General features: G+C 31.8%; 1 protein-coding gene across 1 annotated transcript; it reads right to left on the bottom strand.

The window, feature by feature from the left end:
* Nucleotides 1-4912: 4912 nt before the first annotated feature.
* LOC109598004 (putative mediator of RNA polymerase II transcription subunit 12) lies at nt 4913-7037 on the bottom strand. The gene has a single exon (XM_020013814.2). It carries the CDS (start codon nt 6793-6795, stop codon nt 5077-5079), a length of 1719 nt encoding a protein of 572 aa, XP_019869373.2. The 5' UTR covers nt 6796-7037; the 3' UTR covers nt 4913-5076.
* Nucleotides 7038-12785: the final 5748 nt, after the last annotated feature.

Below are 12785 nucleotides of genomic sequence, written 5' to 3'. Positions count from 1 at the left end.
AATTATAATATTTTGATATTTAGCTGTTTCCGAGAGCTGAGTAATTCCAACAATAAATCAAAAATCACTTCAAACCTTAACTGGGCGAAGTTACATAAAAAGTAAATATTTTTATAGACCGAAAAATACTAGTAATTTAATTATCCATTGCTAAAATATCTAATACCAATATTTTGAAACATTTTGAAAATAGAAATGATATGTTGTTGTGAAATTATTCAGATATCGGAAATATTGCTAAATATCATTAAAATTAGCACAGATTTTGAAGTTTTATCAACTTAATTTGAACTAATTTTTATCTGTATTAATTGGGTGCCGTTGGATGCGTAATTTAATCAACCACCTTTCTAACGAAATATCATGTGGGTGGGTCTGGTCATAAACCCTGACTCTGGCCAGAGTAAAATTATAAGTCGAAAAATAAAAACACCATTACACCTAAATTCAGAAGTCAGATTGGTAATTCAAAATACATAAAATGGTGCTGCTATTCAAGTCAAGAAAATTTTTCATTCAATGTGAATATTTTTTGACCTGCCTTCATGAACAAACTCAAGGAAGGGGGTATTTATTACACAGTTTATACACATTCACCGTTTAATCATTTGTGTTGGTTTTACTTAGTTAGGGTTGGCAATATGAAATTTTTACATTTCATGATATGTGCTTAATTTGTAGTTGTTTTTTAAATTTTCGTAAAGACTTTTTCAAAATTCTTAGTATTCGTTTCCCGTTTTTGTCAAATACAATTTTTTTTTTATCTAAATCCTAAGTTATGGAGAGTTGGCAATATGATAACTTTTACCAAGATTTTTTAAGTTGTTGCATAAAGTTCTAGTCACCTTTACCTTATTTAAAAAATTCAGATAAAGTGTCAAATATTTATTATTTTTTTTATATTTGTCTAATTTTTTGCTACATTCATTTCACAATTTTCATGAAATTTGGTATACAGAATGTTATGATATTGTTGAGTTTAAATAGTGTGCTCGGTTTTCTAATATGAACTTCATGTTTCGGTTCAACATTATCATAATGTTCTGTAAACATCAAATTTCATGGAAGTTGTGTCATTTTTGTCAGTAAGAATTCACAAATATTAAAAATTCTTTAATACCTTATATTTTCAAAAATTCAATGTAAATAAGGTAATTGGAGACATAATTAGGACCCTCTGTACAGTGAATAGTTTATTAATATATAGTGGTATAAGCACACCTCTGTAAAAATAAAATGATGTAGGCAATTGATGAAAATAGTCTCTAGATGAGTATTTCAGTCATATCAGTGAATGACCATCAAGTAGAGTGGGTACTCATTACACAGGCAATACATACTGTTGCTTAGTCAGTTGGTTAGAAAACATTTAATGTTTAAATAATGGTTGCAACTTTTTACAAAAGGAGCACTTCCTAGATGGGCAAAATATATTGATTCTTAATGACTATTTCAATTTGTTATTCCTGAAACTAACTAATTTAAATGGTTTATTAAAAAAGTACATATTTTATATATCTAGGAAATGCTCTTTTTGTTAAAAGGTGCAAGCAGTGTTAAACATTAAAACTTTTCACCAACAGACTAAGCGGCAGTACGTTAAACAATGTAACGGGTATTCACTTGTCCGTTAAGTCAGATGGGAGGAACGTTCATTTAAAAACATATTTACATTAATTGTCTACCACATATTAGTGTACCCCCTGTATATAGTAGTGTGATCCACAGGATTCCATTAAAATATGAACATGATGTCGACAATTGATGTAATTCATTTTCAATTGGTTCATCCCTTGTTAAGCTGACATTTCAATGAATGAGCATCAAAGAAAGAATCTCTTCCTAGATACCTAAATAATACGTTAAATAAGATAAAAGGTATTCACAACCTTTGACACATTAAATTCTTGAAATGCTTAAATTTAAATTTCAGTAAGGCAAGGGATGATCCAACGGAAAATCTAATTAGATCAATTATCTACGACATCAACAACTTCTGTACGTCTGGTCTGTTAAATATGAACTCTCATTTATATTCTGAAACTTAATACAACCATTATAACAAATTTGGGAACAGAATATTAATAACTATTAATTTTTCATTACACTATTAAATTCTTAGTATTTCACTAGTTAATAAACCAAAGTTTCATTTCACTAATAATAGTGTAAATAAATTTTTATTATATTTTAATGAATATTTTATATATAGTAAAATACAAAGAATCTACTAAGCAAAAACAAAAGTAATTTATTAAGTATTACCACAAGAACATTTTTATTTCCTATAGATTTATAATGTACATAATAATACATAACATTTTATAATAAATATTATAGTATATATAAAAAATAATAAACTTTATACCTAAACAATGATTTTTATTTTTATATTCGAATAAATGAACATCTTAATAACAATCAAAGCAACGAAGATCAAAAACTCTTCCTTTTCCTCAAAGTCATCTGCAAAGATTGTCTGGGTGTCACCCCACCGCCTTTGTAGTTAACCATAAGAGGATACATGGACTGCAAGATCTGAACGAACTGAAGAAACTTAACGGTGGTGTTGGGAATACCCTGTGCCGTTATATTGGTCAACAGGACACTGGGATTCATATGCATGCCGTACATCACGGAATACCGTGGAACAAACTCCACATAGGAAGTAACTTGCCACGTCCAAAGTTTGATCTTGTACGGTTCACCCTTATCAAATCTGTAAATCAAGTTGCCACTGACCACAACTGGGGTCAAAAAGGGCTCGCTGTAATGTATGATCACTGTCGAATCGAAACCGTAGACGACCTGCTGGTGGCCACTTGAGCCTTCCGTAAGACTGGGTAAGTGGAAGTTCACCAAGACAACGTTGCCTTTGTACAGGCTCTCGAAGAAGCCAGGTATGAAGCGTCTGCAGATTCTGTAACTGAACATCCGTCCCCTGGTCGGCAGTTCCGCAATGATTTCGGCGTCGTCTTCGAAGAATTGACTGACGAAGTCCTCGTACCAGGTTATATTGCAACCGGTAGGTTTCTGAGTCAAAATTTTGTTCATCTTGTGTATTGAGTACTCCGGCTTTAGACAGTCATATGAACTGGCATCACTAAGACTGGCTCCACATACAGACACGTTTGTGTCTGTATCACTTGGGGCCGCTTCTTTTTGAGACATCTAATTAAATTACCATTGTTTCGCAAATTTGACGTGTCGATGTATTTCTTGACAGCAATAATAAACACGTAGGTTTACACTAGTATACAAAAATTTTATTTTTAACACTTTTGTCCTAAAATCCTGTTTATTATCTACAGAGACTCTTTCCTTAAACTTCAAAATCATTAAGCAGTTTCTACCACTTCATTTGATGTGTCCTTTGGTTTTTCCAATACTGATACTATATATTTCTCTCGGTAACTATTATACTTTGATGGTCCATTGGTTCAACGTCATCTTTATTTTCAGTCCTAAACTGAGCCTCCTCAATTTTGTTGGATAAGGTGTTTTCGATGTGGACGGGAGTAAAAAACCTGTTTTCTCTTATTACGTAGAAACTGTTGCATATCCCTTACATAGTCTTTCAAGTCCTTTTATGGTTCTTCTATATACATACAAAGCACTGCGAGTTATACTAGGTTCAAGCTCCTCTATATATTGAAACCATGACTCCATAGTAATTGTTGAATTTTAATTTAGTGAAACTAGATTAACTCTAACTGCACCTGTACAATGACATCACAAAAAATGTTTATACAGTAATGGAAACAAAATATGAATGGACATTTTTCTTAGATCTTGAGATTAGATATTACTTTGAATATATTTTTTTTCCCTTCGAATTAATGTTAACTTATACTCGATTTCTTCAGAGTTGTAGGTTTGCAGGGTACTTGGATCTTTGATGTTGGTTTTGATTTTTAAGTTTATAAAGGTGAAAAAGAGAAAGAGATATACCAAAAAAAAATCTTTTATTGTCAAAAATAGACATTTTCACAAGTACATTTATAAAGTGTATAAAACAGAAAATATAACAATACTGTAATTGTCGATTTTGTCCTATGATTGATCATAGTTTCACATAGTCTATGAAATTCTTGACACATAGGTCTACAGTAGCATACAAAAATTAAACATTTTGTTACAAAATAAATACAAATTCTTGTGAATTATTTACCTCGACCATTTCCTTCATTTCTTTACTTTGTCTGAGACATTCAAAATCATCAGGAAGTTTCCGTTTCTTGTCCAGTTCTTGCACTTCACTTGATGTATCTTTTGGTTGTTTCAATGGTGATTGATACTTATCGTCAACTATTCGACTTTCATGATAACCACGTTCAAATTCGTCTTCCACTTGTTCAACTTCATCCTCCACTTGTTCAACTTCATCCTCCACTTGTTCAACTTCACCTTCCACTTCTTCAACTTCATCTTCATCTTCATCGTTGTGTACGATCACCAAATGAGACTCTTCATTATCATTGCTTTTAAACTGGACTTTTTTACTGCTATTAATATTACGATCATATTGATGATGTGGGAAATCAATTACTGGTGTTAGTAGGAGTGTCTTTAAGGCGTCTATAAGTTTCAGATCGAAGCAGTTTTGTTGACGGGATGGTTCAATTTGATTGTCTTCCGAATCACTGTCTGATAATTCTGCTAAATGTAGGGGACTGATTTCTGGACTATCTGCACGTTTCTCCCTTATTTGACGCCACATAGTAACAGTTGTTTTAATTTGCTAGTTTTCGATGAACTGTAACTGTAAAATAATGCCACAAAAAATGGTTATACAGTAATGGAAAGAAAATGTCTTTTCGAATTAATCTGTATCACTATTGTATTTATTTTTTGTTGCAGCAATAACAATTAACAAGACAAAAGGGAATATGATACAAAAAGAAACAACATATATCTAAAAAATCTTTATTGTCAAAACTACACATTTGTATATGCACATTCATAATATAAATATATATAAAATTAATAAATATAACAAAATATATTTAATACACAGATTACTGTAATTGTCGATTTTATCCTATGATTATTCATATTTGTTTCCTTTTAATTTTTTTAATAGAATTTGTCCTCACACTGTTCCATCACTTTCATGGTCGCCTCGGGGAATCCATGTTCATTAAGTTTAAAATCCTCCAAATACTTTTTGCTATCAGAATCCTCGACATCCGTAAACATCTCCTTATGTGACGAAATTTGCCAGACCCACTTCCGTATGTTAGGATACCGTTCATCCGTATACATCAAGACGAGTTTGCCTTCGAAACTAATTTCAGTGAAATAAGGCAGATAGTACTGCACCACCACTGCATTTTCATCCACTGCGAACAACACGGTAGGATTATAGTTTTTCAGGGTTTTCGGGTAAAAACGAAACTTGGCGCCGCTTTGGAAAATGGAGTGGAGGAATGTCGGTATTGTAAAGCTTTCGATTATATACTGTTTGTCATTGGCAAACGTAATTTCTAACTGGCATGTATCAGTGAAGTAAGTCTTGACTAATTTGTTGAACAACTCGATTCCTGCAGCTGGCGGTATGTATGTTAGAAACATGTTTAAGTACAATAATCTTTGAATGGGTTTCATAATCTCTGGCACCTGTGGCGGTATAGCTTGCTGTCTTACTGGTTGCAGTAGTGGCCCTGTTCCTGGTTGCAATACTGGCCGCATTCCGAGTTGCATTCCTGGTTGCATTCCTGGTTGCATTCCTGGTTGCAATATTGGTCGCGTTCCTGGTTGAAATACTGGCCGCATTCCTGGTTGCAATAGTGGTCGAGTTCCCGGTTGCAACAGTGGCCGTGTTCCCGGTTGCAGTAGTGGCCGTGTCCCTGGTTGCAATAGTGGCCGTGTCTCTGGTTGAAATATTGGCTGTGGTCCTGATTGCAATAGTGGCCGTGTCCCTGGTTGAAATATTGGCTGTGGTCCTGATTGCAATACTTGCTGTGTTCCCGGTTGTAATACTGGCTGTTGGATATACATTGGTTGTTGCATAGGATATTGATCTGGTACTTGAGCATTATACGGATATTGTTGCATTCCATTATACAGATTCTGTTGCATTCCATTATATGGATTCTGTTGTATTCCATTATATGGATTCTGTTGTATCCCGTTATACAGATTCTGTTGCATACCAATATACGGACTCTGCTGCTGCCGATTCAGTTGCTGCTGATGCAGCAGTAAGTTCTGCTGCGTCAGTTGATGCTGCTGCTGCTGCTGCTGCTCCTGCGAGTGTTCCATCTGTTGCTCCTGTTGCGAGTGTTCCATCTGTTGCTCCTGTTGCGAGTGTTCCATCTGTTGCTCCTCTTGTGAGTGTTCCATCTGTTGCTCCTCTTGCGAGTGTTCCATCTGTTGCTCCTGTTGCGAGTGTTCCATCTGTTGCTGCTGCTGCGTCTGTTCCATCTGCTGGTGTTGCATGTGTTGATGCTGCATCTGCTGGTGTTGCCTGTGTTGATGCTGCATCTGCTGGTGTTGTCTGTGTTGCTGATGCATCTGTTGCTCCTGCAATTGCTGCATCACATTTTGCTGTTGGATAAAGTCCATCGTCAGTTGTGTGTTAGGCCGATACGATGGTACATTGTTCCTGTTTTGATTTTGTTGCACTTGATTTACTTGATTGTTGGGTTGTCTGGTTATCACGCTTGGCACGTTGTTTTCATACACCAAAGGTCTTTGTTCTTGGTCTGGTACATACTGCGTTCGTGGTCTGGTTGGAGTGTTATTGGAAACATTATTGTTCGTTTGTTGATTTTCTGTTGCTTCTGTCGACATTTTATAGGTAACTGGCTGCGATTTAAGTGTGGCTATTCAGTAAACCGACTTTCTGTGAAGTGGTGAATTTTCGTTAGTCACGTTCGACACATTTGGACTCGGCACGGTTCGGTTTCTGAATCGGAACGCAACTGCCGTGGACCCACATATCAGATTGTAAAATACCCAAAATTATATTCCCGCTTGTTTCTGCATTTCGTGCGTCATCAGATAGGACATAATTCAAAATTGTATCTCTGCAGTAGAAGTACAATTTAGAAAATCCTATGACAAGCCTTACAATTTAAAAATATAATTTTGGGTTAGTAATTTGTAGGTGAACTTGTCGCTGCATTTACGGCGAAAATACGAATCGTCGCTGAGTAAATGCAGCCCTACACTAAGTTACAATTTACTAAAATCTAAATACTCTATTATCTGTAAATAAATTATTATTATGAATTCCTGCAAATAAAAAAATAATTAAAAAATGAACAAAAAGGAAATTTGTTGGTCAATAATATGACGAACAAAAAGAAGGAATTTGTAGGCCAGAGATTTTGTTCAATAAATGTGAAAAAAATAAAACTAAATTATTTTTTATTTATTTAACCTGAAAGAAAGAGCCTTATTAGTATTATTTAAAATGCACACAAATGAATACTATACTCCTGAAAATCATACCAAACAAACATTTAACACAACTATATCATTAATTTATTTGAGCTGAAAAGAATGTCTGATTATATTGGACAAAGAAAATAAAAATAAACAATTCCTGAAAATTATAGAGGATATTTTTATTAATTTTTCAAAAACATATTTATATATAAATCAAAAGATCGTGATGCAAGAAGATTTGGAATTAAAATCAATATGTTCAAAAACTTACTTTGCGTTGCCAGTTGCCAGGTTAACTAGTCTCGTTCTGGACCTACCGGAAATTAAACAAAAAACCTCCAATTAATATTGTTTCATTGAAAATTAAAATTATGAATTATTACCATTAATGCCCTTTCCCTGTTGCCTTATCGTCTTTCTAATAGCTGGTTGAGACATCTGAAAATTATCTATGAAAACTATAAAACTATCCATGCAAAAGTCTTATCCATGCAATTATTTTTAATTGATTGATACTCCACTTAATCCAAGTAGAGTTGATTTATTCCGAAATTCTGTCATTTAATGCATGCATATATTCTTATAAACAATCCATGCACAGTTTTATCCATGCATTTATTTTTAAATAATTGAGACTCCACTTAATCCAAGTAGAGTTGATTTAGCCTGAAATGTTGTCATTTACTCCATGCATATATTCTTATAAACTATTAATGCAAAGTTTTATCCATGCATTTATTTTTGATTGATTGAAACTCCACTTAATCCAAGTAAAGTTGATTTAGTTTGAAACTTTGTCATTTAAGGCATGCGTTTATTCTTATAAACAATTCATGCACAGTTTTATCCATGCATTTATTTTTAAATAATTGAGACTCCACTTAATCCAAGTAGAGTTGATTTAGCCTGAAATGTTGTCATTTATTACATGCATATATTCTTATAAACTATTAATGCAAATTTTTATCCATGCGTTTATTTCCGAATGATCGAAACTCCACTTAATCCAAGTAGAGTTGATTTAGCCTGAAATATTGTCATTTATTGCATGCATATATTCTTATAAACTATTCATGCAAAATTTTATCCATGCATTTATTTCTGAATGATTGAAACTCCACTTAATCCAAGTAGAGTTGATTTAGCCTGAAATGTTGTCATTTATTCCATGCATATATTCTTATAAACTATTCATGCAAAGTTTTATCCATGCATTTATTTTTAAATGATTGATTCTCCACTTAATCCAAGTAGAAATCATTTAGTTTGAAATTTTGTCATTTAAAGCATGCATTTATTCTTATAAACGATCCATGCAAAATTTTATCCATGCATTTATTTCTGAATGATTGAAACTCCACTTAATCCAAGTAGAGTTGATTTAGCCTGAAATATTGTCATTTATTGCATGCATATATTCTTATAAACTATTCATGCAAAATTTTATCCATGCATTTATTTCTGAATGATTGAAACTCCACTTAATCCAAGTAGAGTTGATTTAGCCTGAAATGTTGTCATTTATTCCATGCATATATTCTTATAAACTATTCATGCAATGTTTTATCCATGCATTTATTTTTAAATGGTTGACTCTCCACTTAATCCAAGTGGAGTTGATTTAGTTTGAAACTTTGTCATTTAAGGCATGCATTTATTCTTATAAACTATCCATGCATATATTTCTGAATGATTGAAACTCCACTTAATCCAAGTAGAGTTGATTTAGCCTGAAATATTGTCATTTATTGCATGCATATATTCTTATAAACTATTCATGCAAAATTTTATCCATGCATTTATTTCTGAATGATTGAAACTCCACTTAATCCAAGTGGAGTTGATTTAGCCTGAAATGTTGTCATTTTTTCCATGCATATATTCTTATAAACTATTCATGCAAAGTTTTATCCATGCATTTATTTTTAAATGGTTGACTCTCCACTTAATCCAAGTGGAGTTGATTTAGTTTGAAACTTTGTCATTTAAGGCATGCGTTTATTCTTATAAACTATCCATGCATTTATTTCTGAATGATTGAAACTCCACTTAATCCAAGTAGAGTTGATTTAGCCTGAAATATTGTCATTTATTGCATGCATATTTTCTTATAAACTATTCATGCAAGTTTTTATCCAAGCATTTATTTCTGAATGATTGATTCTCCACTTAATCCAAGTGGAATTGATATAGTTTGAAACTTTGTCATTTAAGGCATGCATTCGTTCTTATAAACTATTCATGCAAAGTTTTATCCATGCATTTATTTCTGAATGATTGAAACTCCACTTAATCCAAGTAGAGTTGATTAAGCCTGAAATGTTGTCATTTATTACATGTGTATATTCTTATAAACTATTCATGCAAAGTTTTATCCATGCATTTTTTTTGAATGATTGATTCTCCACTTAATCCAAGTAGAGTTAATTTAGTTTGAAATTTTATCATTTAAGGCATGCATTAATTCTTATAAACTATCCATGAAAATTTTTATCCATGCATTTATTTCTGAATGATTGAAACTCCACTTAATCCAAGTAGAGTTGATTAAGCCTGAAATGTTGTCATTTATTACATGTGTATATTCTTATAAACTATTCATGCAAAGTTTTATCCATGCATTTTTTTTGAATGATTGATTCTCCACTTAATCCAAGTAGAGTTAATTTAGTTTGAAATTTTATCATTTAAGGCATGCATTAATTCTTATAAACTATCCATGAAAATTTTTATCCATGCATTTATTTCTGAATGATTGAAACTCCACTTAATCCAAGTAGAGTTGATTAAGCCTGAAATGTTGTCATTTATTGCATGCGTATATTCTTATAAACTATTCATGCAAAGTTTTATCCATGCATTTTTTTTGAATGATTGATTCTCCACTTAATCCAAGTAGAGTTAATTTAGTTTGAAATTTTATCATTTAAGGCATGCATTAATTCTTATAAACTATCCATGAAAATTTTTATCCATGCATTTATTTCTGAATGATTGAAACTCCACTTATTCCAAGTAGAGTTGATTTAGCCTGAAATCTTGTCATTTATTGCATGCATATATTCTTATAAACTATTCATGCAAAGTTTTATCAATGCATTTATTTCTGAATGATTGAAACTCCACTAAATCCAAGTAGAGTTGATCTAGCCTGAAATGTTGTCATTTATTCCATGCATATATTGTTATAAACTATTCATGCAAAGTTTTATCCATGCATTTATTTTTAAATGATTGATTCTCCACTTAATCCAAGTAGAGTTGATTTAGTTTGAAAGTTTGTCATTTAAGGCATGCGTTTATTCTTATAAACTATCCATGCATTTATTTCTGAATGATTGAAACTCCACTTAATCCAAGTAGAGTTGATTAAGCGTGAAATGTTGTCATTTATTCCATGCATATATTCTTATAAACTATTCATGCAAAGTTTTATCCATGCATTTATTTTTAAATGATTGATTCTCCACTTAATCCAAGTAGAGTTGATTTAGTTTGAAAGTTTGTCATTTAAGGCATGCGTTTATTCTTATAAACTATCCATGCATTTATTTCTGAATGATTGAAACTCCACTTAATTCAAGTAGAGTTGATTTAGCCTGAAGTGTTGTCATTTATTCTATGCATACATTCTTATAAACTATTCATGCAAAAATTTATCCATGCATTTATTTTTAAATGATTGATTCTCCACTTAATCCAAGTAGAGTTGATTTGGCCTGAAATGTTGTCATTTATTCCATGCATATATTCTTATAAACTATTCATGCAAAGTTTTATCCGTGCATTTATTTTTAAATGATTGATTCTCCACTTAATCCAAGTAGAGTTGATTTAGTTTGAATCTTTGTCATTTAAGGCATGCATTTATTCTTATAAATTATCCATGCATTTATTTCTGAATGATTGAAACTCCACTTAATCCAAGTAGAGTTGATTAAGCGTGAAATGTTGTCATTTATTCCATGCATATATTCTTATAAACTATTCATGCAAAGTTTTATCCGTGCATTTATTTTTAAATGATTGATTCTCCACTTAATCCAAGTAGAGTTGATTTAGTTTGAATCTTTGTCATTTAAGGCATGCATTTATTCTTATAAATTATCCATGCATTTATTTCTGAATGATTGAAACTCCACTTAATCCAAGTAGAGTTGATTAAGCGTGAAATGTTGTCATTTATTCCATGCACATATTCTTATAAACTATTCATGCAAAGTTTTATCCATGCTTTTATTTCTGAATGTTTGAAACTCCACTTAATCCAAGTAGAGTTGATTTAGCCTGAAATGTTGTCATTTATTCCATGCATATATTCTTATAAACTATTCATGCAAAGTCTTATCCATGCATGTATTTATAAATGATTGATCCTCCACTTAATTCAAGTAGAGTTGATTTACTATGAAATTATGTCATTTAACGCATGCATTTATCTTTAAAAACTATCCATGCAAAGTTTTATCCATGCATTTATTTTTAATTGATTTATCCTCTACTATTCAATTGTTTTTTCATTAGTCAAAACATTGAGAATTGTTTATTTATTTATATTACTAGCCACTTCTGTATTTATAAATACAAACCAATAACTAGTTACTCTGTATCTTATTCTTAATTATGGTGAGGGTCTGTTTGAATTATTTTCTTAATTGTTAAGCGTTTATTTCCCAAAAATTTTGATTCAAATTAATGTAAATTATTTTAATATTTTAATTATTGCTTATATAACCGACATTATAAAAATATATATAGTGATTACTGTATTTAAATTTCACTAGAATTAACCAAATTTATATTTCTAGGTAGGAATCGGTATAAATTAATTTCAAAATATAATTGTAATAAAAAAACAACATTAATGTGCCATTCAAATAAAATAATTGAATAACCCAGTAAACAATTGATTTGTAACAAAAAGGACTTGCAATCCATGGTTGTATCCAGTATATCCGATAGGGCACTAATCACAACACTAATTGAACACACGAGTCACTACACTAAACCGAACTGCACTTCCGTAATAACTTGGAAGGTATGGTATCGCGGACCACTACACTACCCCACGCACCCGATCAATACGACGCTCGATAATAGACTGACTGGTCTGACTCACGCGGCGTCTCAGGGCGGTTAATGTCGGCTAATGTCGGCTAATGTCGGCGACTCATCCCTTGCTTCTGATTGGTCGACGTCGAGTGTTTGTTAACTCATGCGTATCGAGAACGTTTTCAACCGAATTGAAAATTTTCCTGTATAATATTTGAAATTTAAACAAATATTAACTATTGTTTTGTAATAAATAATGGTTTATATGTTATTACAATCATTATAATTAATATAACATATTGTTAATGTTAAGTTAATTTTATAATCGAGAATTTATA

This window comes from Aethina tumida, chromosome 1, assembly GCF_024364675.1.
Source record: "Aethina tumida isolate Nest 87 chromosome 1, icAetTumi1.1, whole genome shotgun sequence".
Lineage (NCBI taxonomy): Eukaryota > Metazoa > Arthropoda > Insecta > Coleoptera > Nitidulidae > Aethina > Aethina tumida.
Note: the sequence above shows the minus strand (reverse complement) of the source record. Positions and strands in the feature narration are given on the sequence as shown.

What these genes read in the sequence shown, in the direction of transcription:
- LOC109598004 (XM_020013814.2), bottom strand. Translation starts at nt 6,795, where the DNA reads ATGTCGACAGAAGCAACAGAAAATCAACAAACGAACAATAATGTTTCC.